Source organism: Microtus pennsylvanicus, chromosome 9 (assembly GCF_037038515.1).
Source record: "Microtus pennsylvanicus isolate mMicPen1 chromosome 9, mMicPen1.hap1, whole genome shotgun sequence".
Taxonomy (NCBI): domain Eukaryota; kingdom Metazoa; phylum Chordata; class Mammalia; order Rodentia; family Cricetidae; genus Microtus; species Microtus pennsylvanicus.
The window spans coordinates 58,620,251-58,647,347 of record NC_134587.1 but is presented as its reverse complement, the minus strand read 5'-3'; the positions used below and the strand labels follow the sequence as shown (position 1 = coordinate 58,647,347).

The 27,097-nt window shown below is 51.1% G+C and overlaps 1 protein-coding gene across 2 annotated transcripts; it reads left to right on the top strand.

Annotated features, from left to right (window-relative positions):
- Nucleotides 1–1,029: 1,029 nt before the first annotated feature.
- Irs2 (insulin receptor substrate 2) lies at nt 1,030–26,454 on the top strand. 2 transcript variants are annotated; one of them, XM_075986137.1, is made up of 2 exons: nt 1,030–5,023; nt 24,145–26,454. In XM_075986137.1, exons 1-2 carry the CDS (start codon nt 1,030–1,032, stop codon nt 24,147–24,149), a joined length of 3,999 nt encoding a protein of 1,332 aa, XP_075842252.1. In that variant the 3' UTR covers nt 24,150–26,454. The 2 variants fall into 2 exon arrangements, with proteins under 2 accessions (XP_075842252.1, XP_075842251.1); XM_075986136.1 differs by lacking the exon at nt 24,145–26,454 and adding an exon at nt 23,878–24,049.
- The last annotated feature ends 643 nt before the right edge of the window (nt 26,455–27,097 follow it).

The window sequence follows — 27,097 nt, the reverse complement described above, 5'->3', positions numbered from 1 at the left end:
ACCCATAGCTCGCAGGCAGCGATGTTCGTAAACAAGCCGGGCCGCGCGCCTGCCACCCACGGCGGGCACCGCCCTGCGCCGCGCGCCCACCCCGTCTGCTGGGGTCCGATCGCCGCCCCGCATCGGCTCCGTCCTCCCGCCCCCATTCCCCCTCGCCGGCGGAAGCCTGGGGCCAGTTAGCAGGGCGCGAGGCAGGAGCACAAACCCCGCACCCGCCTCCTTCGTAGCCAGCTTCCCGCCCAGGGTGGCATCGCCCCCGCCCGTATCCACAACGAGCCCCTGATTAATGAGCCCGGCCCGGCCCCCGCCGAGCCCCGGTCGGGCCTCGGCGGGAGGGGGAGGGGACGGCGGGAAACGCGGCCCCGGGTGTCGGCCCGCCCCCCCGCGCCTCACGCCCATTGGCCAGGCGCGCCGTCCGTCGGGGGATGCGGCGCCAATGCGGAGCGGTGGGGCGGGGCGTCCGCGCGAGTGTGCCTGCGTAACGCAGAGTCACGTGTTGTTTTGCTCTTAGTTCAGTCACTCGGTGCGCGATGTGTTACTCACTGTGCGGCGGGGACCGCAACAAGCCCGGGTCGTCGTTGTCGGCGGTAGCAGCAGCAGCAGCAGAAGCAACGGCCTCAGTGGCGGCGTGGGCCCCGAGTGTCCGGACGCAGCCCGGAGTCGCGCAGCGCAGAACGGCGGCAGCAGGCCGGCCGCGCGCGTCCTAAGCTCGGCCCCGCGAATCGGGGACCCCGACTCTCGGCCCAGCCAGCCAGTCCCCGGGCGCCGCCCGAGAGCCCAGGAGGCAGCCGCAGCAGACAGTCGGAGCGAGGGGCGGCGACCGCCCGCGCCGAGCATCCTTCGGAGCGGCGGAGGGCCCTGCGCCACCGAGCCGCGCGCGCCTCCTAGCCCACCGCTTGGGCCCGGGGGACGCGCGCGCGTGGCCAGGCGGCCGGGCGACGGGTGGCGGGGAGCCGCCCCCGCCCGCGCCCCTCGGCCCTCGCCATCCCCTCCGCGCCTATCCGAGAGGTGCGGCCTGAACCGGCGGCGATGGCTAGCGCGCCCCTACCCGGGGCCCCCGCGCCGGCGGGCGGGGAGGGCCCGAACCTCAATAACAACAACAACAACAACAACCACAGCGTGCGCAAGTGCGGCTACCTGCGCAAGCAGAAGCACGGCCACAAGCGCTTCTTCGTGTTGCGCGGCCCCGGCACGGGCGGCGACGATGCAGCCGCGGCTGGGGGGTCGCCGCCGCTGCCACCGAGGCTGGAGTACTATGAGAGCGAGAAGAAGTGGAGGAGCAAGGCGGGCGCGCCGAAGCGAGTGATCGCGCTCGACTGCTGCCTGAACATCAACAAGCGCGCGGACGCCAAGCACAAGTACCTGATCGCCCTCTACACCAAGGACGAGTACTTCGCCGTGGCGGCGGAGAACGAGCAGGAGCAAGAGGGCTGGTACCGCGCGCTCACCGACTTGGTCAGCGAGGGTCGCTCTGGCGATGGGGGCTCGGGCACCGCGGCCACCGGCGGGTCCTGCAGCGCCTCTCTCCCGGGCGTCCTGGGCGGCTCGGCGGGTGCCGCTGGCTCCGATGACAACTACGGGCTCGTGACGCCCGCCACGGCAGTCTACCGTGAGGTGTGGCAGGTGAACCTGAAGCCCAAGGGCCTGGGTCAGAGCAAAAACCTGACTGGTGTATACCGTCTATGTCTGTCTGCGCGCACCATCGGCTTCGTGAAGCTCAATTGCGAACAGCCGTCGGTGACGCTGCAGCTTATGAACATTCGCCGCTGCGGCCACTCAGACAGCTTCTTCTTCATCGAAGTGGGCCGCTCTGCCGTCACCGGCCCCGGCGAGCTGTGGATGCAAGCCGACGACTCGGTGGTGGCGCAGAACATCCACGAGACCATCCTGGAGGCCATGAAGGCTCTCAAGGAGCTCTTTGAGTTCCGGCCTCGCAGCAAGAGTCAGTCGTCCGGGTCATCGGCCACTCACCCCATCAGTGTGCCGGGCGCGCGCCGCCACCACCACCTGGTCAACCTGCCCCCTAGCCAGACCGGCCTGGTGCGCCGCTCACGCACCGACAGCCTGGCGGCCACCCCGCCAGCAGCCAAGTGCACCTCATGTCGGGTCCGTACGGCCAGCGAGGGCGATGGCGGCGCGGCAGCCGGGGCCGGGACAGCGGGAGGCAGGCCGATGTCGGTAGCCGGGAGCCCCCTGAGTCCTGGGCCGGTGCGCGCGCCCCTGAGTCGCTCGCACACCCTGAGCGGCGGCTGCGGAGGCCGCCCGAGCAAAGTGACGCTGGCGCCGGCAGGGGGCGCCCTGCAACACAGCCGTTCCATGTCCATGCCCGTGGCGCACTCACCGCCCGCTGCCACCAGCCCCGGCAGCCTATCCTCCAGCAGTGGGCACGGCTCGGGCTCCTACCCGCTGCCTCCAGGCCCCCACCCGCACCTGCCTCATCCGCTGCACCACCCCCAAGGCCAGCGTCCATCCAGCGGCAGTGCCTCTGCCTCCGGCTCCCCCAGTGACCCTGGTTTTATGTCCCTTGATGAGTATGGCTCCAGCCCTGGCGACCTGAGAGCCTTCAGTAGCCACCGGAGCAACACGCCCGAGTCAATCGCGGAGACCCCGCCAGCCAGGGACGGCAGTGGGGGCGAACTCTATGGGTACATGAGCATGGATAGACCCCTGAGCCACTGTGGCCGCCCTTACCGTAGGGTCTCTGGGGATGGGGCCCAGGACCTGGACAGAGGGCTGAGGAAGAGGACTTATTCCTTGACCACACCTGCCCGACAGCGGCCAGTACCCCAGCCTTCCTCTGCCTCCCTTGATGAGTATACTCTCATGCGGGCCACCTTCTCTGGCAGTTCAGGTCGCCTCTGCCCATCCTTCCCCGTGTCTTCTCCCAAAGTGGCCTATCACCCTTACCCAGAGGACTATGGAGACATTGAGATTGGCTCCCACAAGAGTTCCAGCAGTAACCTGGGGGCAGATGATGGTTACATGCCCATGACCCCTGGGGCTGCCCTCAGGAGTGTTGGCCCCAGTAGCTGCAAGAGTGACGACTACATGCCCATGAGCCCCACCAGCGTGTCTGCCCCCAAGCAGATCCTGCAGCCGAGGTCAGCGGCGGCAGCAGCCTTGCCACCCTCGGGAGCTGCAGTGCCAGCACCCCCTTCAGGGGCAGGCAGGACCTTCCCCGTGAATGGAGGCAGCTACAAAGCCAGCTCCCCAGCCGAGAGCTCTCCGGAGGATAGCGGGTACATGCGAATGTGGTGTGGCTCCAAGCTGTCCATGGAGAACACAGACCCAAAGCTGCTCCCCAACGGGGACTACCTCAACATGTCCCCCAGCGAGGCTGGCACCGCGGGCACGCCACCTGACTTCTTCTCAGCAGCTTTGCGTGGAGGGGGAGAGGGCCTCAAGGGTGTCCCTGGACACTGCTACAGCTCTCTGCCCCGCTCTTACAAGGCCCCCTATTGTAGTGGGGACAGTGACCAATATGTGCTCATGAGCTCCCCTGTGGGGCGAATCTTGGAAGAGGAGAGGCTGGAACCCCAGGCCACCTCTGGAACCTCCCAGTTGGCTGGCACCTTTGGGGCAGCTGGGGGTGGCCATACCCAGCCTCACCACTCAGCAGTGCCTTCCTCCATGAGGCCGAGTGGCGGCAGTGGCCGCCCTGAGGGCTTCCTGGGCCAGCGCTGTCGGGCAGTGCGACCCACGCGCTTGTCGCTGGAGGGACTGCAGACCCTTCCCAGCATGCAAGAGTACCCTTTACCCTCAGAGCCCAAGAGCCCTGGCGAGTATATCAACATTGACTTTGGTGAGGCGGGTACCCGTCTGTCCCCGCCTGCCCCCCCACTGCTGGCATCAGCGGCTTCATCCTCTTCGTTGCTTTCAGCCAGTAGTCCTGCTTCATCCCTGGGTTCAGGTACCCCAGGCACCAGCAGTGACAGCCGGCAGCGCTCCCCGCTCTCTGACTATATGAACTTGGACTTCAGTTCTCCCAAGTCCCCTAAACCTGTCGCCCATAGTGGAGACACAGTAGGCTCCATGGATGGCCTTCTCTCCCCAGAGGTCTCATCTCCATACCCACCTCTGCCCCCACGTCCTTCTGCCTCCCCCTCTTCCCTGCAGCAGCCTCTGCCACCTGCCCCAGGAGAGCTCTATCGCCTGCCTCCAGCATCAGTTGCCACTTCCCAGGGCCCCACTGCTGGCTCCTCAACATCCTCAGAGCCTGGGGATAATGGTGACTATACCGAGATGGCCTTTGGTGTGGCTGCTACCCCGCCACAACCTATCGCAGCACCCCCAAAGCCCGAAGGTGCCAGAGTGACCAGTCCCACATCTGGCTTGAAGCGCCTAAGTCTCATGGATCAGGTGTCTGGGGTGGAGGCCTTTCTTCAAGTCAGCCAGCCCCCTGATCCCCACCGGGGTGCCAAGGTCATCCGTGCAGACCCACAGGGGGGGAGACGTCGCCACAGCTCAGAGACCTTCTCCTCCACCACCACAGTCACCCCAGTGTCCCCCTCCTTCGCCCACAACTCTAAGCGCCACAATTCGGCCTCTGTGGAAAACGTCTCTCTCAGGAAAAGCAGCGAAGGTAGTTGCATCCTGGGAGGAAGTGATGAGCCGCCCACATCCCCAGGACAGGCACAGCCATCGCCGGCTGTGCCACCAGCCCCGCAGGCTAGGCCATGGAACCCAGGTCAACCTGGGGCTTTGATTGGCTGTCCTGGAGGCGGCAGTTCTCCCATGCGCAGAGAGACCTCTGTGGGTTTCCAGAACGGCCTCAACTACATCGCCATTGACGTGAGGGATGAGCAGGGGTCCCTGTCGCCATCTCAGCCGCAGCACCCACAGCCTGGAGACAAGAGTTCCTGGGGCCGGACCCGTAGCCTTGGGGGACTTCTCAGCACCGTGGGAAGCACTGGCACCAGCGGGGTGTGTGGGGGCCCGGGCCCCGGAGCCTTGCCCTCTGCCAGCACCTACGCAAGCATTGACTTCTTGTCCCACCACTTGAAGGAAGCCACAGTCGTAAAAGGTGAGGTCCTCTGACCTTGAGGCTGGGAAGGGGGTGGGGAGTATTGGGTGGCTTTGGATGTCACGCTACCCTAGTGGTTCCTTGGCTGCCATGTCATTGTCTCTCTCCAAAGAGCTTGCCATGAGCATTGGCTTGGCTTATGAGTAGAGTGAATACCTTCCCCGTGGGCGGGAGACTTTGACCTTGTTTTAGTTCCAGCCATCTCCTGCCTGGGTCCTTGTGGTCCTGCCCTTCCCATCTGCAGACTGGGAGAGTTGTTTAGATCATCACAGTTGAGGATGCTGAAAGGCACTGGCTCTGTGTCCTAGGTCACCTCTGCCCAGCTATAGTTTGTTGACCCTTGGGAAGTGAGCATGAGTCTTGCCTGCTCATGGGAGTAACTCCTGTCACTTCAAGTTCACATGTAGACTGTGACAGACCTGTCATCAGAGGCTCCATAGTTCCCATAAGGGAAGTGGTAGTAGCGTGGCTTGGCTTACATAGCCTGACGGCAGCTGTTCCCACCTAAGAGTAACTGGGAGTGTCCTGGAGGCTTTCCTGTCTGTGGGTACTAGTCAACCTCCCAGGATTCCTGGTGTTGCAGGTCTAGGACTTGGCAAAATGACATTGTTAGTAAGTTCCCAGGTAATGCTGGAGCTGTTGATGTAAATCCCTGAGGAGGTGTGGGAGCTCAGGAGCCACTGGAAGGCCCTCGTGGGCTGGGTGGAACAAGGAGTCGGGGTTGGCATAGGAACAGAATGGGCTGGGCTTCTCAGAGCACCCCAGGCAATAGCACTCAGCCCTGTTTCAGGATCAGGGTTTGAAGCGCGGTTCTTTTCCAGGAACAGTGGACTGGAGGGCAGCTGGGGCTGTCTCCTCTCCAATTACCAAATATCCGCCAGCTCAGAGAAGGGCTTGCTGTGCGCCTGGCAAAGCCTTCTGTGTCTCAGAAATGACTGGGGTGTAAGAGGAGCCCGGGCTGGAGTGCCGAGTTCCGCTGTTCTTCCGTCTTGTCGGTGTTTCTCTACGGGGTTGCTAGCAGGACAGGCTGGGTGCCGCAGTGGAGTCCGTGATGGGAGTGGAAGCCATGTGGTTGGTGGTCTGTGTTTCACGGAACCTGTACAGTTTTGGTTCCTAAGCAGAGCAGTTGCGTGCTATCCACAGTTAGAACGTGTGGTCTAGTGTATTTGGGACTGTTAATTCATAGGCTTCAGGCTTCTAGCTTGGGGCAAATACTGTTATTCTAGGGTAACAGATGAAAATCTGATTCTTTTATTATTATAATTAAAACGGGCGCGGAGAAAAGAGCCTCCAGGAACTACCAAGAGTACTGCAGTACCTCAGCTTCTAATTAAGTCAACTAGAAGTTGGCCAAGTGTCTCCTCCACGCTCAGTATCTCAAATGAAGGTCATTTTGTCAAAGTTTTACACTGTGCAAAATTTCTAATATTAGGGAGTTGAGGATGGGTAAGCCACAGGTCATCTAAACACAGCAGGATGTGACCCAGTGGGGACACTCTGCCCCCTGTTCCCCACAGGCCACACATTGGCTTCCCTGGCCCTGTTGGGGCTGTGTGGGTGGTCTCCTTCTTTGAAGTCTAAGGCCCTTGGTACAGTCACTACATCAGAGAGGATTCACTGGCAGATTAGAAAGAATGCTGACCCACAGGGGTAAGTTTGTTTAGACACCTGGTTTATCTAGTCCTGCTTAAGGTTTCCCACCAGGATGAAATTCCTGTCAGCCTGCAGGATTTCACACGTGTGAAATCCAAACAGTTCTTCCTACAAGCTGACCGGGAGGCATCTTGGTTACAGTTATTCTGAGTTCCGTGGATGTTGTGTTAAACTCCTCTCTAAAGGGGGTATTTTTAAAGGAAAAACCGATAACTACGACTAATCTATTGTGCCAGAGCCACATGTTCAAAGGGAGGCATCCATGCCAAATTAGATTTCCAGCAACTTGACTTGAGCAGAGTGCAGGGGGGGGGGGGGGGGAGCTTGTTGTCCCTAGGATGGACGTCTTTGTGTGCAGCTCACATCCAGGTAGAAACTGGTGGTGTGCCCAGATGAGAAATTCTCTGTAGAGCCGCGTGCTCCGAGACGGTGGTTTGTCGAAGCCAGGCTGGAAGCACGAGTTTGAGACTGAAATGCAGAATGTCCTCGCCACTGAGCAAGCTTTGCCCAGGCTCCTAGCAGTGCCCTGTGCTGCCACCCCAAGCTGCTCATTCGTATTCTCCTGGACTCTCATCCGTTACACAGACACGTCATAATTTAGCCAGCCTGGGTAGTATGTAGTACGTAAAGTAATACAGACACAAGGTCCTGGCAGTGTCTCATAGCCGACTGCAGTTGAATTGGGAATGGGGGTGGGTTTCTTAAACACAACTTAGTAAGAAACTAGTAAGCACCAGGTGTGTGTGTGTGTGTGTGTGTGTGTGTCTGATTAATATGTCGGAATTGCTGTCTTGTTTGGGAACCGGAAATTAACTGGATTAAATGTGTTTTAAAACTGCTTCTGTCAATTCTGCACATTATTGACGACAGGATTGTAGATTGGTATGCGCCCTAAAATGTTGGTTTTCTCTATAGAGGGATTTTCATTCTGTTAGTTGCTGATGTTGAAGAAGCTGACGGGAGAGAAGGCTGTGGAGGGCATCTATATTTAGTTCTGTTTGATCAGAAGACTATCTGCACGTCCTTCTCTTAACCAGTTTGTCAGAGAAGTGAGGTGTTTCCAAAGGAGCTGGTGGTCTTGGTTTAGTCTAGAAAGTTCCGTCTTTGGTAGTGCTTGGTCCCCGGAGCCAGCACAGCAGCTTTGCAAGCCTCAGAGGGTGCCCTTTAGGCCTGGTGCCTGCGGGATGAGATGGTGCCCTGCAGGGTGGCTGTCATCTAAGGAAGAGGCAGCTGAGGTGCTAAGGAAAACACTCTGGTTTTGGTGAATGAAAGTCACGTGGCCAGTTCTGCTTCCTTTATTGAAAGAAAAGCCTTTACTGGAGTGTCTCTGAGAAGGAAGGAGGGCGGAGCGAGGAAGCCAGGGTTCTGGTTGCTAATCTCCTCCGGAGAGCCACCTACCCGGCTCTACCCTGCTTCTGATTGTGTTGTCTGCAGAGCGGTTGATTCCTGTCCTTCCCCTGCTGGGCCACAGAGATGAAAGTAGAGTGCCCTAAGCCCTTGCTTAGGTACTTTTGGAAATGAGTATGCTTAAATTAAAAATTAATAAATGAAAAGCCAAAGTCGCAGTAGTCTGGGAATGAAGACAATGCCTTCTTAAAGCTTACCTCTCCTGACCCATTGTCCGTTGTGCTTCTTTAAGAATTCCCTAAAGCCAGGTGGTAGCTCATCCTTAGAGCACTGCGAGAGGAGAGCAGCAAAACAAAACAAGATTTGTTCCAGAAAGGGGGGAAAAATGAAAGTAACAATGTAGAGATTCAAATTACATAGTAGCAGAACAATTAAGAAAAACAGGCCTGCTGTCTGCCCTGGCTTCAAAGCAGGCTTTGCATTCCCGGCTGTGATGTGCTCAGGTATTAAGAGCTGTTGACAAGATGAGGATGTGTAATTAGAATATACATTTTTAAAATTGACTCTTAATGCTGCCAGCTCTAACTAACAGTCAAACCCTCAAACTTCAGAGGTTTAATTAGCCAGGATTCCACGGGGTTTCGGTTCTGTTTGTTGACTTAACTTAGGGGTCACTCCTCAAGTTTTGATCTCAGTACTGTGCTGTTAGTCTGTAGAGTATGAACATGCTGGATTCTTTGCTCTTCGACCCTGAAAAAGCAATTTTCATAGCAGCAGCTGGGCATAAAGGTGTTCTGTTAGATTCCTACTAACACCTTTTCTCTGGAAGCATGTTCTAAGATCTAGGTAACTTTGCTATCAGATTTGGCAAACGGGCCAACCTTTTATTTTGTTTTGGGAGGGGAGCATTGGATAGTCCAGAACTGAATGTTTTCCCTTCACCTTGGAAACTTAAGGGGAAATCTAACTTTATTCTCGAGTCTACATTGCCAATTAGTGTGGGGCCACTTTGACTCAAAGTGGAGCTGAGCCCCAGATTTGGCCTCTTTGCCTAGAGAACTGTGATGGGGTGGAGCTTGTTTAGTCTCTCTAGACCAGCACAAAAGGGTGTATGTTTTCATGCAAGATGTTGCCATTTTAGTACACATTTTCTGCCTCTCCATAATGACCTGCAACAAAGGTTTTGCTGCTTATCCGGCTACTGAGGGTTGGGTTGTGTGGCAACAGTGCTTTCCAAATCTAAACAGAACATTCTATATTTATTTTCCTTTGTCTGAATGTATCATTCAAGACTGCAAGGGGAAGGGGTGTAGTTGATGACACAGGGAAGGTAGATGCTGGTTTCTGGAGGCAGCTGGTAAGGAAATGCTGAGGTCATGGTGGCCACTGGTCTTTTGAGTGTCTTTAGTGGGTAGTTTCCTAGGCTTATTTTGAGGGTGCCCCGAAGTAACACCTGCAGTTGGAATAGACCAGGAAGCAAGCTGCACACCAGGAGCTGCTTGCTGGGTGCAGAATGTGCCAGACACTCTGGGCTTGGCGCTCGTCATTGAACTCATTGTGTTGAGTGCTGAAATAGAGCTGGGCTGAAATGTACAGGCTGTGTGTGGGTGATAAAGCAGTTAATTTAATAATTGCGATTTCTTTTTCTGCTAAAGCAGAAAAAATACTGAGTTTTACACAGACATAGTTATTTGTCCAAATGATCTACATGCTGTTCCAATTTCTTTTGTGTGGTATTTATGCGATGACATTTGCAAAATATTTCTTACTTCTTGTGCATTTGCTGAAATTGGGTCAAACGTTTGGATCCACGATATATCTTAAAGATAAACCTTTACATGAACCCCTTAAGTACCAAGTCTTTTAATATTTATTTTAAAAAGTATCTGGTTTTCCAGAAACACATGTTTAGAACTGGTGTTTGTGTTCCCGTACTGTCTTTTTTTTTTTCAAAACCCATGTTTTTGTTTTTTTCTTTTTCTTTCTAATTGAATAGTAATGTATTTTGTAAGGACATTCAAATCTTTAGCCAATCACCTTAAGAATATTGATCCTCTATTCTTTTCATCTATAGAGAGTTGATACAATTCTCAGTGATTTGTGTGCATGGTATTTAAGCTTTGTTTTTGTTTTTTTCCCCAAAGCATAGACGTTCATCCTAGATTGCAGTTTTCATTATCGCTTCAAAAGCCAAATATTGACATTGGGGCAACTCTGCTTTTTTTTTCGTGGTCACAGTGCAGTGTTTTAATGTTTATTACTATGACATGAGATTTCTCTACTTTGTCTGTGGACTTAACTCAGGCCATCATCAGGGACCAAAGTGTGCTGTTAACAGTCCAGAAATGCGGCAAACACAATATGATTCTGAACGAATTCTTCTTGGGTGAAATGAAAAAGAAACATTCTGAGCAATACTGAAAAGCAACTTCACAGGGCACAACTGGGCGAAACTCAAGCCTTTGTAGTGTTTTTATTTCTGTAAGTATAATGTCATGTGACATCCAGACATCCTGTAATGTATGTAAAATCAGCTTTTATGTGTATGGATGGGTGTTTCGCCTGTATTTATGACTGTGCACTTCCAGAAGAGGGTGTCATCTCATGGAACTGCAGTTCCAGAGGTTGTGAGCGGCTGTGTGGGTGCTGGGAATCCAGCACAGGACCTGAGGAGCAGCCAGTTCTGTTAAAGCTGAGCCATCTCTGCAGCCCCAGACTCAGGTTTTGTCGGGTGGTCTGTCCAAAGTCATTAGGACAAAAGGAGAGAGTGTTGGACTCAGGCTGTTCATGTTGGATTATCAACTTGAAAAGCACATAACCACTCTGCCTCAGAACTTCCCAGATGACTGTTGTTTCCTGTTTCTGTTGTGCGGCATTGAATTAATTTCCCCTTTCCCTCTCATTTTCCTCCTCACAATTTCAGAGTAAAATGGGAACAGTTAAGGAAGCAGAGAGGAAGAACGCCCATTGTGGGAAAGCCCTCTCTGTTTTTTTTTTATTTTATTTTTTTTAGCCAGTGTCCATCTGTCAGTTTGAAGAACTTCGTTGTGTTAATTTCTACCACTGCCACCCCCCTTTTTCTAAGCCCTCTTTTGTCCATGGATTTGCAAGTTTAACTCCTGGTGGTAACTTCTTGTGGTCCATCTTCCTGGACCTCACCTGAGTGAAGAAACATTTCTGTTCCTCTAGCAGTTTCTATGTTTTCCTAAAGAACCCAGAACACAGACACAGGACTTACTATAAAATTTAGCATCCAAGTACATTAAGGCCCTTCAGCTAATGTGGGAGCAGCAGGGGGTGTGGATTAGGCTCCAGAGTGCACCTGAGGACACAGAGCCCCAGTGGGAACCACTGCCTTAACACTGATTCAAGGTCAGATGTAACTAGGGTAGAATAGTTGTTAAATACCACCTAAATGCCATACCGGGAGAGCAGTGGAGGAGGTGGCCCAGAGGTTTGCACCCCCTGAGTGGACGTCTGAGCGCCCTGCTTCACACTCCTGGGGTCCATCTGCTCCTGTGGAATAGCTGAGCACGAGCAGCAGGTCCCACCACCCTCCGGCTGTTGTGTCCAGTTTAGGGAATCTCTGGGGGCAGATGGAAGGAAGTATTTGAGGTAGAAAAGCAAAGTGCCCAGTGAGAAGACGGCTCGCACAGCAGGCAGAGGCAGTGGGGAATGTAGCTAAGAAGACATATTTCTAGGCTAGTTCATGAACCCTGAAGGCCTTCCCTCTTCGGGACAGAACCAGCCCTGCTGACCAGTGATGCAGGCTGGGTGAATACCCTCAGCCTCTGCATTTGTGTCCTGTGTGTGGAGTGTTGTACACCCCTCACAGCCCGTTAGCAGCTTCCAAAGAGATGAGCCATTAACTCAGTTAATGGTGAGTAGATTTGGAAACACCAATTTAGAATTAGCCTCAGGACCGGTTAGTAGCTAATCATCTGTTTCTGCGTGGTTATCTTCTCAGGACCAAGTGTCCCATGAGGTCTTAATATTCTTAAGGTCCTTAAAAAAAAAATTGTGAGGAAAATCATTTAGCTGGCTTTTTTCACATGACGGCAGATGGGTTTCATTCAAATTGAACTGGACATGAGCTGCCCCCTTTGGAGGTGGTGTGACTGTAAAGGAATTCTCAGGCAGACACACCAGGAGTTCATTGAGTCCTCATAGGTAAAACCTGTAGCAGAGCATCGGAAGGCCCTGCGCCCTAGGTGACTATGCTGGCCGTGCCATGGAAGAGGACTCGGTCTCTCTATCAGATGGCAGCTCTGGGCCAGGAGCCCTCCGTGATGAGCGGCATGTGTCCAGGGTGGGCTGATGGAAGGAGACTTCCACAGGACAAACAAACCAGGACCGCGGCAGCTTCTCCAGGTTCCAGGGAGGGCCAGGTTCAAAATTTACTGTCTTGCCCATCATGGGTCTGTTGGGTACTGTCTCGACACAAGAGTCTTTAGGACAGAAGAATAGACTCTGGCTGCCCTAACAGATCAGTCTCGGCCACACCGTCTCTGTAAATCAATCGAAGAGGCAAACAGAGGAGATGAACTCAGTAGAGGAAGAAAAGCTGCATACATCTTGTGGCCACGGGTCCCTCTTGGGGCACCAACTTGTGTGTTGGGTTTCAATAGAGGAAGAAGTAGGCCTGGGGTCAGGGGTCTTGTGTAACTAGGCAGTCCCTGTGGAGGTGTGGTCCGGTCTTTCTTATCTCAGTTCTGGTTCTTCAAGATGGTCCAAAGAAGCGCTTCTTGCTTGAAGGGACAGCTGGCTCCCGCAGGATAGGTGCCCTGTGTTTATAGGTGATTGCCCTCGTGGGGATGGGGGGGCTGCCTTGGGAGTCCCCGCTGTTCCTGGAATCAGAAGGGACTATGTTGAGAACAGCAGCTTATCTCTGTTCCTTCAGGTTCAGGGGGGGGGGCGGGGAGGATGGGATAGATTAGGCAGAATGAAGCCCTGTTTTTAGTTACTTTGTGGACTCATATGAGAAGGCAATACTTTTTTTTTTTGCTAAAGTAGCTTCTTTAATTTAATTGTGAAGTCGGTTGTAAAAACTAGGAACCCCACTTTCTTCTGGTGAGCTGTGAAGGGCCTCTTGCTATCACAAACATAGAAGACTTTTCAAAGTATGGTGTGTGTGAGTGAGGCCCCGTGTCTCTCTGTAATTGAGCACATGCCTGGGAAGAGGCCACCTGTCACTGCTATGACCCTGTTGTCCTAGCCTTCTTGGTTGGCAAAGAAAAGCCACGGGGATCCTCTCTTCTCCTTTCCCCTTAGTGAGGACACCCTGGGCCACTGCCAAACTCAGCCCTTTTAGGGATCTTGGATGGCCCTGGCAGATGGGGAAGTGGGGTGAGAAATCATAGAAGTAGGCTGAGGTGATGGCACTAGATTTTGAAAGTCCACCAACAATGGTCTGGAGCCCGCGAGTTTTCCGTAGGATTCAGCGCCGTGTGTGTTAGAGAGAACCACCGAGAAGCTGGGTTTTGTGTGGCAAGGTCAGAAATGGAACTGCTTAGGCCCGCGGGGCACAGCGGGTATGGCAAGCTGTAGTGGTCACGCTGGATACTCTTCCGGATGTGGAGATCTGGCTTCCCTTTCCCCTGAGTGTGCAGCTGAGCATGGCCAGTGAGCACACAGGAGCTTGGGGTTCTTCCGGGCTGTTGGTGTGCAGAACATACAAATCTGATGTCTCCAGCCAACAGCACGCATGGTTTTAAAAATTTGCTGGCGGTTTGGGACCAGTTCAGCCTCACTTTCCTAAACTGCATTTTAACGGGTTCCTACTATAGAGGCCGCGCCTTAGAGCGCCATCCGAATCGAGAAGCTAGGAATGAGGCGACCCCTCTTTGAGTTTCACCTCCATGGCTTGTTGTCCTTCTGGAAGCCAGAATACAGCCTGCTGCTTCCCAAGGGAAATTGAGGGGGAAAAATGGTTTCCGCAACTCATGGAAACTGAATTTCACAATGTATGCACATAGAAAGTTCTTTATAGTCAGGTCAAGCTGGTGTCCCCCAGGGCACGCTCCTGAAAGAGGACTTCATCTGCCTCCACCCCTCCTCCAACCTCTCATAGTTCCTTACCCTCTGACCATGAGATGGGAACCATCTCTCCCTGCAGACCTTCCTCCTGAGGGGCGATGCCTAGATGCTGCTGGGTTTCCTATTCTTGAGCTGCCCCTTCCAGCTGGTGCAGAGAGCTTGGGAGAAGACAGCTCCTAGGATATCTGCCCTGACCTGGACTGGTCTGCTGGTTGACCAGAGGTCTCTAGCCTCTGCCCCTGGGCTGAGTGACAGAAGTAGATGGCATGTCCTTGTTTTGGGTCTAGCCCATCCAGGAGGGTTGACTCTGTGTACACCTGCAGCCCAGCTTCTCATCCTCTGTCATCAGGAGTCTTGGCCCTGTCTCTAACCCAGGCATCCGGGACCTTACTTAGGGCCCTAGTTAGTGTGGGTGGCTGGTAGGAGACTCTGCCTGGGCTGAAGGTGTCTTCCTGGAAGTGTGGTTGCTACATAGGACTTGAGGGCTTGGGATATCTTATAAACACCCTGGCTTTTGGCCACAAGAGCACATGCACCACCTGAGCCCCTGTGGGACGTGGGATTGGTTGAACCGTGTGCCAGGGGAGGGTCGCTGCTGTGGTAGCTGGGTGCTGAGCCACATGGTGGGTACAGTAGGGTTTGGCTCCGTTCTGTCCTCTCATGGTTCGAGCACAACAGAGAGGCATGGGCACCCTGGTCTTCAGAGAGTTCTTAGCTTCCAGTGGCCTGGAGTTCCCTTCAACTGAGTTCTCCTTCCCCACTGTGTTCACCCAGTCAGCTGGGTTGGTTCTCCTTTTGCTAGGTCCTGCCAGCCTGCATAGTTTCCTGTGCCTCCCCTGGTACCCGGGCTGTTTTGGTTTGCATTGCTCCTGGAGGCATCTTAGGAGGGGGGTGGGGCTGTGGCAGCAAGTCCCCTTTGCCCTACTGCCCTGACTCCCCAAACAGCAGCAGAGCCGGCCTTCCTCAGCAACTCAGGGCCTCCGGGTCTGAAGAAGCCTTTGTAGTTCAGAACATGGCATGTGGCTACATGCCTGCGTGACCACGGAGTTGTGAGTCATGGCAGAAGCATGTGCTCCTTGATGTAGAAAATCAATATTCATGTATGCTTTGTTTGTAGTCATTACAGTTTCTATCTAGAATCCCCCTTGGTAGTTTCACTGTGACACTGGGGGGCGGGGTGAGGTGGGGGAGAGAATGGCCCTATCTTCAGGAGTGGGTGTGATTGATTGACTTAGCTGAGAAATCAGCTGATTGATGGTGACCACGGCTGGGTCCACCCTGGGTCTGACTCTGACCATTGTAACCTCGTGCCTCCCACACATACATCCCCTTGAACCATGGAAAGCTGTGTGGGTTTCAGGGTGCAGGAATGGCAGCAGTGAATGGCTCCTGTGCTCCCTAGGGAGTGGCAGTGTATGAGATGTGGCTCACAGGGGTGCAAGCTGGGGCAGAAGCCCTGCCGAGCGCTTGTTCTTGGATCCTTTGCTTGTTGCTATGACAGAACACCTGATAAAAGGCACTTGGTAGGGCTTGCTTTGACTCAGAGCCGTCATGGCGGGCAGGCTTTGGCTGCAGGAGCCGGAGACAGCTGGCCACAGTGCAGCCTCCATCAGGAAACGGAAGGAGATGAACCGTGGTGCTCGGCTCCATTTTTCCATTTACTCAGTCCAAGGTGATAGCCCATGGATGGCGGCACCCGTGGTGGGTGAGAGGGTCTTCCCAGTTAACCCAATCTGGAAGTCCCTTCTTAGACATGCCCCAGAGTTGAGCCCCGGGGCCATTGATTATAGATCCCATCTACCCCGGCCATCAGTATGACCCATAGCTCTGCAGCAGATTGGCTACAGGTGAAGGAAAGCAACGAATCTGCTCGGAATATTTAGTCTACTTATCTGTAATCTGACAGGAAGAAGATGGAAGGTTTTATGACTCCAATCGTAAGCATTTTTATAGTGTACATAAAGCATAGTTTCTGCATCAGTGTGAGCCATCATACAAAAATGTGCTACATCTCAGAGAAGAGCGGAGCTTCTCAGAAGGCGCTCGTGATTTTAGTGCTGGTTCATGTACCGGCTGTGGAAGTGGAGCCCTGGAAATCACGTTTTCAGGGGACCCGAGAAAGAGCTGGTTATGGGTTGCAGCTGTGGTAGGTGTCAGTTTTTCTGGGAAGCTGAGTATCAAGAAGGCTTGCCTTTGGTGTCCAGATGGATTCTGTGCTGGGAAGAAGAAGCCAGAGCAGACCATTGGAAAGAGTGCTGGCTTCACACCTGGTCTTATGACTCGCAGGGTCTGTAAGAGGATAGCGTGGCCTTTAGCAGGCAGTATTGCATTTCCGAAGCACGCAAGCTTGCAGATAATTTCCAGGGGTATCAGTTAGCCTCAGGTGTAGCCCACAGGTGGAAAATGTTTGGTGCTATTTTGACAGACCTGCCTGTGTCTTCTCTTTGGGTTCCTTGTTAAATGTTGGTGGGTACATGTGCCTTGAAGGGTTGGCTGACTAGGTTCTGTGACGGATTGGACAGTGGAGGCTCATGGTTGGTTGTCATAGCTACCCAGCTGTGCTAGGTGAGTGACAGTGGCTGTGATCCCATAACACCGTATTTGCAGAAGAGATAGGTCGGTCCCTGCTGTGCACCATCACCGTTTGTGAGATGGAAAGAATTCTTCTGGGCATCCGACCCACCACCTTCAGGTTTTGTTTTCCTTTTGGAGGTTGCGTGTTTATTTTTTCTTTCCTGAGAAGTGGCATAAACTATTAGGGTTGGTTTTGGTTCTGGTTTTGTTAGTTGAACTTAGCTTGACTAAGGAAAATTGTCCTGAGTGCAGAGGACATGAAGACATGAGGGCCAGAAGCACACGGTCACATGCAGTCTAGCAAGCAAGCTGGTTTCACAAGGCATGTGTCCATCACCTCGTCTTACTCATTAAGTAGGATCAGATACTAGTATGGTATTTAATGTCCTTTGAAGGGAGTTCTATAAAAAGCCAATGGAAAAAAATTGTATGATCTCATACATAGAATCTTTAAAAAAACATCCGAGTTAAATGTCCAGAGAGCTCAACAGAGCGGGTTGTCATGGGGCTGGGTAAAGTGTGGAGAGAGGGGGAAGAGAGGACAAACACAAAGAAGTACATAGGGCAAGGGTTTCTTTGGAAGTCTACAGCAAATGCCAATTAGGGGTTATTGCTTTTGTTTTAAAAGCAAGTAACTTTTAACTGCTCTTGCGACCAAAACGCAGGTAGAGAAGGTGACAGCAGGGCACTGGTTAATCCACTCCGGTGACCTTTCTCCTGTGTCAGTGTGCCCCACAGCATCGTGCTGCAACTCTCAAATGCGCACAGCAGCGTTTCCTACAACAAAACATGACAATGACGCAAAGCAGAAGTGGAGACTGGGCTCAAGTGAACTCTTGTGATCCCACTGGGCCCCAAACATCTGTCCTCGAGGCCAGAGGGAGCCTCCTATTGGACAGCACTGGAGAGAAGTTGATACTGACCTCCCCCCCCCACACTCCTCACCCTGGTACCACTTGAGAGGCCTTCATCATTCTGGCTCTGGTTTTAACCTGGGATTAGAGTGTCCTGGTTTGAGAGAAAGGATGCCCTAGGATGCAGAAGACACTGGAGTGTGCAAAGAGCTCACTCCTCTAGTGTGGGATCTGCATCTGCACATAGCTGGGGGCTCCTTTTAGGGAGGAGCTCGCTAGATGCCCACATTAGGAAACAGCCACTGAAACCTTGACTTGTAAATGCCGCCGCTGAGGCTGAGCTGGCAAGTTCGGCTGAGCTGGCAAGTTCCCAAAGGGCGAAGCTTTGGGTATGTAGAGAAAGTTTGAAGTGGGGTGCTTCACAGGCTGGGAGGCCTCTGAGCACACCGTGGCTGGGCCATTAAGAGACTGTCTTCCTTGAAGGATTAAGCTGAGTAGAAGGGTAGTTGGTTCCAGCCTTGAGAAAGCCGAATCGGCTCATCTCCGGTCTCATCTCCCGGCTGGGATTGATTGTGTCATTAGCAAGTTACAACTCGAAGACAGGGAGAGAGTTTAGTCCCAAGCTTCCCAAGTGAGAGGGCTCTAATTGTCAGCGGCTGTGCGAGCTCACAGCGAAGACTCTCTCAAAGCAGGTCGTCACAGGGAGCTTAATCATCCATGTTTTCCTTTTAAATGGTTTTTTTTTCCAATTTAGATGAAAGGTTAAGTAACCGTTTTTCTTAGAATCTCTGGTGACTTTGTTATCACCCCCAACCTGACCTTTTTTTTTTTTTTAATACTCTTAGCAAAGTAAGAAGATACTAAATTATCAGGCGTATTTTTTTAGGAATTTCTCTTCCAACTGAATAGCCTGTTTTCCCAGCTAGTTCTGTGTTTAAATGAATAGCCTCCACTGGGCATTGAAATGGGCTTGAAGGATGTGGGGACTCACCAAAGCGCTCAGTTCTTCCTTAATTTGGCTTGCTACTAGAAATGTAAAATACGTAGCCTCTGTTTTTCTTTTGGCATGCAAATCAATATTCATCTAAACAGCACTAGGAATTCAGAGCCCTGAATATGTTACAGAGTCCACACCTGCTTTTTTCTGTGCTGCACCGAACCTTGCTGGGGCTCCATGTGAGGGTCTGTGTGGAGCTTTTGGGGGGAGAAGCTTGCAGAGATCTAGAGACAGAGCCTGAGCTTCCCGGGGCAGAGCAGTCCTGACCTAAGTGTATGCCTGAACACTGACATGTGAAAGAGCCTGGCGTCGAACACGCAGAAACCCAGAGTTTCATGAGAATCCCAGTGGAAGGGAAGGCACCTGACTCGCGTGCTCCTGGATGTCTGTCTTATTTCTTGCTAAGACTCTAGACTTGATGCTCAACTGGTGTGCTGGGACTTCATTATTTTGCTGCTTGTCTAGTGGACTGTGGAGAGCCTGATCCTTCAGCCGTGTATCTATTTTCTGTGTCTTCTGTCTCTCCCTCCTTCTCCTGTCCTCTCTCCTTCCTCCTCCCCTCTCCTCTTTCCCTGAGGTCTGAGCATAGCTTTGGAGGTGGTGAAGCCACTATAGTCATTGAATTCTTTCTGTCCTGGGAAAAGATGACCTGCAGGCTCATCCTCGGGGACTTAGGAGTCCTGGTTGTGGAGCATATGAGTGACATGCCGTCAGTGATGGCTGAACAAAGGTGGAGCATGACCGGACTCTGTGGCCGGGCATACGGACGGAAGTTGATTTGCTAATAGTTTTTGTTGTTGCTGCCTGTCTGCTTTTCATGGCTCCAGGCCTCAAAACCTCACTGCTTTGAAGAGTTCATCTCTGATCTTAGGCATTTGGGTGTAGAATTGCAAAGAAATTTCAAATCCTGTGAGTCCAGTCTCAGTATGAGCTACTGCCAGGCACAGAACAGGGGTGGGTCTGTGGGTCTTTCCTATGTGCAGTGCAGGGCCTTCCACAGTTTTACCACTATGACTGGACAGCTCAGAGTCTCCCTTCTGAAGGCACATGCAGAGCAGAGTGGCCATAAATTAATCATCCTTGTGTTGCCTCTAGTGGATTTGACATAGGTAATGAATAAATAAATGTATACTGGCATCTCCTCCTTAGGACCTATAAATATTTAAGGTTGGGGATGTCAGATTAGCAGTGTAAGAAAACGTTTTCCTTCTTCATAGTCTACATGAACCAGCCTAATAAAAGTAAACAGAAGGCATAGACAGGGCACAGGCATCCTGGTGCAAAGACGTGGAGCACACATCACATCCTGGTACACAGACATAGGGCACACATCACACCCTAGTGCACAGACATAGGGCACACATCACATCCTAGTGCACAGGCATAGGGCACACATCCTAGTTCGTATCCAGATCAGACCCCGGCTCTATTTTCTCTCCTGATGGACTGGAAAGGGTAGGAGCTTTGATGAGGACAGGGGTCTGATCTTGTGTCTAACCCCCAAAGCCTAGGCCAGCCTCCTGTGTGGCCCTCCTCAGTCATACGCTATCCTGCTGTGGTCAGCCAGAGCTCTGGCCAGTATGTGCAGCATAGGTTTGCCGCTGTTCACATTGGAGAAAGGTGTTTTGGATGTTGACATAAAGATAGCCAGTTTCAGTCTTAGGGCTTCGTTTCCTAAGGATGGAAAAATGGGAGCTACTAAGGCAATTCCTTTCTCTTACCTTCTCGTAGTGCATCCATCCCAGTTTGAGGGCTTCATGGTGTAGCCGGCTTTCTTTTGGGGCTGCCAATCAGTCTTCCAAATTAAAACAGAGAGTTCTTATTAGTTACTAATGCTTGACCTTATCTTAACTCTTATTTCTTTTTTGTTCTTTATTGTTTTTATTGAGCTATATATTTTCTCCGCTCTCTCCCCTTCCTCTCCCCTCCCCTTCTACCCTCTCCATGATCCCCATGCTCCCAATTTACCCAGGAGATCTTGACTTTTTCTACTTCCCATGTAGATTAGATCCATGTATGTCTCTCTTAGGGTCCTCTTTGTTGTCTAGGTTCTCTGGCATTGTGAATTGTAGGCTGGTTTTTCTTTGCTTTCTGTCTATAAGCCACTTATGAGTGAGTACATATTATACCTTTCTGGGTCTGGGTTACTTCACTCAATGTGATGTTTTCTAGATCCATCCTTTTGTCCACAAATTTCAAGATGTCATTTTTTTTCCACTGTGTAGTACTCCATGTGTAAATGTACCACATCTTTATCTGTTCTTCGGTTGAGGGGCATTTAGGTTGTTTCCAGGTTCTGACTGTGACAAATAACGCTGCTATGAACACAGTTGAGCACATGTCCTTGTGGTATGATTGGGCATCCTTTGGGTATATACCTAAAATGGTATTGCTGGGTCTTGAGGAGGTATGTTGTTTCCTAATTTTCTGAGAAATCACCACACTGATATCCAAAGGGGCTGTACCAGTTTGCACTCCCACCAGCAATGCAGGAGTTTTCTCTTGACCCCCACATCCTCTCCAACATGAATTGTCATCAGAGTTTTTGATCTTAGCCATTCTTACAGGTATAAGATGGACTTCTCAGAGTTGTTTTGATTTGTGTTTCTCTGGTGACTAATTGTTGCAGCTCTTATTTCTTGCTAGCTCTCATAACTTAAATTATCCTGCTTCTCTTCATCTACATTTTGCTTCAGGGATTTTTACCTTTCTTTCTTTCTTTCTTTCTTTCTTTCTTTCTTTCTTTCTTTCTTTCTTTCTTTCTTTCTTTCTTTCTTTCTGTCTAGCTTACGTTCACTACTTCTCCATGACTGGTTGGTGGCTGCATGGCTTTTGGTCCTAGGTGTGTTGTTCTCTTTCTCCCTCATTCTCTCCTTTTTCCTCCCCTCTCCTTCAAGATTCTTCCTTTTTTTCTCTGCATGCTAGCCCGGCCTATCCCTCACCTGTCTAGCTATTGGCAGTTCAGCTTTTTCTTAGACCAATCAGGTGCCTTAGATGGGCAAGGTGAAACAAATGCAGCACAAACACATCTTTACATAGTTAAAGTAATGTCCACAACCTGTGGGTCCAGTAAGACTACCAGCATTTCCTTGGTTCCCTATTTCGGAATGCCCCCCACCCCCACCTATCAGACCACTTCTGATGGCTTCCTGCTATATCGTATAAGAGGTTCCCCAGGTCTCCCACACTGTCTCTGTCAGCTCTGGGGCCACCTCAAGCACATGTCCTAAGGAACTACACTAAAGTTTAAGTCCCATGATCCCAAGGGGGTTCTGAAGTCTCCGTACTAGTATTATGGTCATCTGTAGATGTAGGCGTCTTTGACTTCACAACAGACAAGTTCCATCACCTTGTATCACCCTGGTGCGTGTGCACATGTATGAGTGTGTGTGTGTGTGTGTGCGCGTGCGCGTGTGAGAGAGAGAGCACGAGAGAGATAGGGGGAGGGAGGGAGGGAAAGAAAATGTGGGATGTGCCCATCCTGAGCACACAGTTCTCACAGTTAGTGTGGTGCTGTCTGATTTCCCTGCCCCCTATTGTACATGTGCTGGGCACCCATTCATCTTCCCATAAGAATATTGTTTTTGGATGAAGAATAGAATTCGAAAAGAACCTTCCTGAAAGGCCCATGCCTGGCAGCCAGCCTTCTTCCTGCTTCTCAGCTTGTTTTGTTCTTAGGCACACAGCAGCAGGTTCCACTTGATGCGTGCCCCTGATGACCTGATGCTTGCAGTTGGATATCTCCGCCACATGGCATCCCTAAGGAAGCGCAGACCTTACCCCACTGACCCTTGAACACACTCGTGTTGTAGTGGAGAAACAGAAGGACTCCCAGAACTCCTTCTAAGATCATGGGTTCAGCTTCATCTTCCTGAGTGTTATGTAGACTTAAGTTAACTTGTCTGGTGTTCTCCTGAAGGAGAGTCACTGGCTTAGGGTCCCCTGAGTGGCAAGAGACTGTTGCTTTACTGTGAAACTTGGGCCCTGCTTGTTAAGGTTGTCAGGAGTCAGATGCCACTGTATCCTGGAGTCTCTTGGGATGGAAAAACCTTGGTAATCAATAGTCCAGCAGGACCTAGATGGGAGACCTTTCCTTAGGAAGACATACTGAGTTCAATGTCTGTTGACTTTGTTTGCATAATGTTTATCTCCTAATTGTTTAAAGAATGCAAAACAAACAAAAAACATGAAGTTGCATGGCCTCCAAGTGTCACATTGTCAGGGGAGGTAGAAGAGCTGGGGTGTTTGTCTCACACCCGACAGGCTCTGTCTGCACAGATCTGTGCTTTGTTGAAGAGTGGCCACACATTCTTCTTTGTGGCAGGATGTCTTTTAGGGGCACACTGCAAACTTCTCTCTTGCTGAGTTAGCCCTGTGAACTCAGGGAAAGAACGAATACACACGCACACACGCACACACACGCACACATGCACACACACACACACGCGCACACACACACGCATACGCATGTTCTCTCTCTCAGCAAAGAATGAGGCTCACGAGTCAAAGGTCAGAATTCCAGTCAGTGTTAGAGGTGTGCTGGCCTTATGATGATGGTGATATTAAACCTAAGAGAGAAGAGGGCTGAGCAGTTTAAGGCCCAGTATGGCCTTGTAGCTGTCATCATGGGGAGTGATGTAAAGTCACGTGCCACTTTGAAGAAGGAACTTTGAAGATAAAAGGGCAGGGTCATTGTGATATGACATCAGTTTTCCCTGCCGTGCTATTCAGTGACGAAATGAGCAAGAGTGTACACACACACACACACACACACACACACACAAAGGTACATGGGGACTTTACACACTAGGAATGGAGACCTGGTTCTAGAGGCCATGCTGTCTCTCCATGGAAGGGACAGACAGGTGCAGCTGGTCACATGACCACATGCTAGTCCTCCGTCCACTCAGCTCGGCAGGAGGGTTGGTAGCCTTGTACTTGAGGAGATGTGTACTGTCTTAAGAGGTGATGAGAGCCGGGTGACAGTAATGTGCAACTGAGGGAACTTTTAAGTTGGGGAGGGGGTGGTTTTTCGAGACAGGGTCTTACCTGGTAGCCCTGGCTGGCCTGGAGCTCACTAGTAGAACAGACTGACCTTGTACTCACAGAGATCCATCTTCCTCTGCCTCCAGGTGCCGGGATTAGAGGCGTGAGGTTCCCATACTAGTTTTTGGTCATCTGTAGACTGTAGGAGTGTTTGACCTCACAGCAAACACGTTTCTTCCATACTTTATTGCCCTGCCTAAATCTATGTGTTTTTAAGAAGAAGGAGGATGATGGGCAGGTTCCTGGGGTGGAAGAGTGGACCCCAGGCAACTCTTCTTTCTTTGAGGAGTCAGAGGTTGATAGCGGCAGTGTAGCCTTGGCAGGTGTGTGGTGGTTGTTGTTCACAGATGCTTGTCATCAGGGCAGGAAACCTGCCCATCCCCATGGAGTGCTTGGCAAAGTGTATGGGGACGACGTTTCTCACCTATGTGCAGATAGATTGGAGTACACCCTGCTGCCCCATCTCCAGGATAGCTGTCTTGAGTTTGCATCTCCCAAGCACCTCATTTAAAGGGAAAGGCCAACCCCGAATGTAGATCCATGGGTTTGGGGAGCTCCCTGGGTTTCTATGGTCCCTGGAGCATGACTCACCAGTTATCTGATCTTTATTTCAGAGTGAAGTGCTACAGGCTCCATTGCCACCACATCGAACTCCGATTCCATGCGAAGGAGATGCTCAGCCTGTCTGCAACCAACGCTGCTCACTTTCCTTTCAAATGGGAGTAACTCTACATTGTAAGACTTCTGGGAACTGTATTAGATAAGGAGCCAAGAGGCAAGGCCACCTCTTCTGCCGTCACTGTCACCATCACTCTGTACGAGTTGCATTTCTTTTGTTTGTAAACTAAATGAGTTGATGGCGTACACTCCGGGAGATTGGGCATTTCCATTAGCCTTCATAAAGCCGGCGGCGCTGTCATTTCTTCATTTTCTTTCTGGCAAAGCGGATTAATCCCTCAGCGTGCAAGGAGATGCTACGATACCCATGAAAGTGGTTAAATCTGGTATTAGCTGGCTTAAAGTCAAAACTACCACAGTCCTACCTCAGTTCAAGGTGAAGCCGGATGGTTTGGCAGGGTACAGGGCAGCTCTGCCCCCATGGGTCACATGCTGACCTCCGTCTCTCCGACAAGCGGATGTGGATTCCAGTCCAGGTACCTGCGATGTTTACTTACGCACAGAGCCCGGTGTGGGACTGACAACTCTCCTTGGGATTGGACTTGAAGACGGATTAATCCTCATGATTCCTAAACGTGACCAGAGCAGCCTCCTTTTGGACATCATCAACCGTGTTTGGGGGTAGGGGTGGGGAAGGATAGCTCTCTCTTTGTACCTTTAATGGACTTCTTGACGCGCTCTCGTGTCAGTACTTCAGATGGCAAAGCCTTTTCTCCTGCCCACGAGCCTCCTGTCTGAACCCTAGCTCGCATTCCTTGAACCAGAAACCCAATGTAGGCATGCTCGCAGTTCAGGCTGGTTTGGGTGTGGCAATTTTGTTTTTTATTTTTGTTTTTTTAAATATATTATCACTGACATGATGTCATGTTGTTGGCCAACAAGGCTGCCCTGAAGAGGAGAGGAGGCATTCCAGCCATCACACTATAGACAGCAGAAGAGGAAAAGCCACCTCTGTCCCTGCAGATGCTTGTCAACAGTTCTTGACAAAGACTACCCTGGTTCTGTTTTCAGTGTTCTGAAAATGTCAGTGTTGTGGAATTGTCTCCTGTGTCACCTAGAAGGGCTGAGCTTGCCAGCAGAATATCAGTCACCTTGCTGCTCCATCGCCTCCCCCGCCCTCCCCAACCCCACTCCCCAGTGCCTGTCTCTTCCATAGTCCTGTAGAGACTACACTAATTCTTGGAACTGTGAGTTGCTGGTTTATTTTTTATGTCATTTTGTTTTTGTTTGGGAGAATATATATATATAAGTATATAGATATATATCACTATAGAATAATGCATTGATAAGAAGAGGCTTTTTAGAGGATGACCAAAAAATTCCATGTCTTAAAAATCTATTTAATGGCAATGCAGCTGTCTTCCTGCTTCTGTGCTGAGCTTGTAGAAGAAGACTGTATTGCAAGACAAAGTTGAATGTAAATTGACTCGCACCCTGCGCCAATTCTCAAGGTTTACTTTTCCCTCCCGCAGTTACACATCACAGCGGTGCACGGGCGCACAGCACTAGCGTGGAAGTCCGTTTTGGCATGTGCCTGTGCTTTGTGGAGATGAACGCTTGAGAATCCCCTGAGATGTTAACTAGTGTTGGGACTAGGAGCCTGAGCCGTGTTTGCTTTGTAACTAAATCCCCCAGGGGCAGTAGGACTGAGCTGCTGGCAGTGCTGACTGCAGCACACTTAGGCAGATGTGATGCGCCCTCCGTGTTCGGAGAGGTCACCACAGGACGCAGACGGTACGTGTCCCTGTGCAGCTGAAAGGAGCAGAACAAGACATCAAGAGTACACTAAGTTCCCCCCTCCTGTACATTTCAAGAAGAGCAGGCATATGCAATATTTACATCCTTCAATTTAGTTTACAGAATGGAACCAAAATGTGGGAGTGTTATGTTTGCCGCACTTCAAGCTGTATATTGAGTCTTTGTACATTTTGCCTGACACTTAATCTTAAATTTAAACTATTTTTTGCTATATAAACTTTAACAGTTATTAAACAGTGTTTTCTTTGAGTACATGTTGTTTCAGGATATCAAGATGTTAAATATATTTCTCGCTATTGTATTTCGACAAGAGACTCCCCTCCCTATTGTCTTCCGCTGTACATGGTGTATATAGGGGTCATGGAACACTGCTGAAGACAAGAATAAACTGGAGTAGATTAGTATGCTGTATTTAGTCTGTATTGACCACGAATGCCCTCCTTAATAGCCATATGCAATAAAATAAAATGCATTATTTATGAAATGAACACAGATTGGAGGATGTTTTTCTGCATAGATAACCAATTTTAACTTGAAGCCAGTCTCATCCTGCATGTTTGGCATTAGCAAGCGGTGTGTGCATGTGGTTTTGTTTTTTGTGTTCATTCGTTTTTGAGAAAGTGTTTTTCTCTCTGCTAGGCTGTCTGTCCTGGAACTTACTCTGCAGATGATGCTAGCCTCATAGAGATCCACTTGACTTTGCCTCTCAGTTGCTGGGGTTAAAGCATATGGCACAACATCACACCCGGGCCCACTTAGGTACCTTTTGATTTTTAAAACTTTTATTTGAAACTGTCAATTTTGTCATGAATCCTAGTTTCTGAAAGAAAGCAACTTAAGGGCGAAAGTGTTTTTCTGTCACAGTGTAAGGGTCAATCTTCCAGACAGGACGGTCCAAGCAGGCAGCTTGAAGCAGCTGGTCACATGACAGTGGTAGCTCAGCTCACTTCCCCTTTCTGTTTTAAACTATATGTGTGTTGTGTGTTTGCCATGGTCAGCTTTTGGGACTCAAGTTCTCTCCTTCCACAGAGTAGGTCCCAGGTATAGAACTCAGTTTGCCAGACTTGCCAGTGGGTGCCTTTACCCACTGAACCATCTTGTAAGCCCCACTTTCTCCTATTGATACAGTCC

Bases quoted from the DNA above. Each gene is read 5' to 3' on its own strand.
- Irs2 (XM_075986136.1), top strand. From the start codon at position 1,030: ATGGCTAGCGCGCCCCTACCCGGGGCCCCCGCGCCGGCGGGCGGGGAG. The intron at 5,024-23,877 runs GTGAGGTCCTCT...TGTTGTTCACAG, and splicing joins GGAAGCCACAGTCGTAAAAG to ATGCTTGTCATCAGGGCAGG.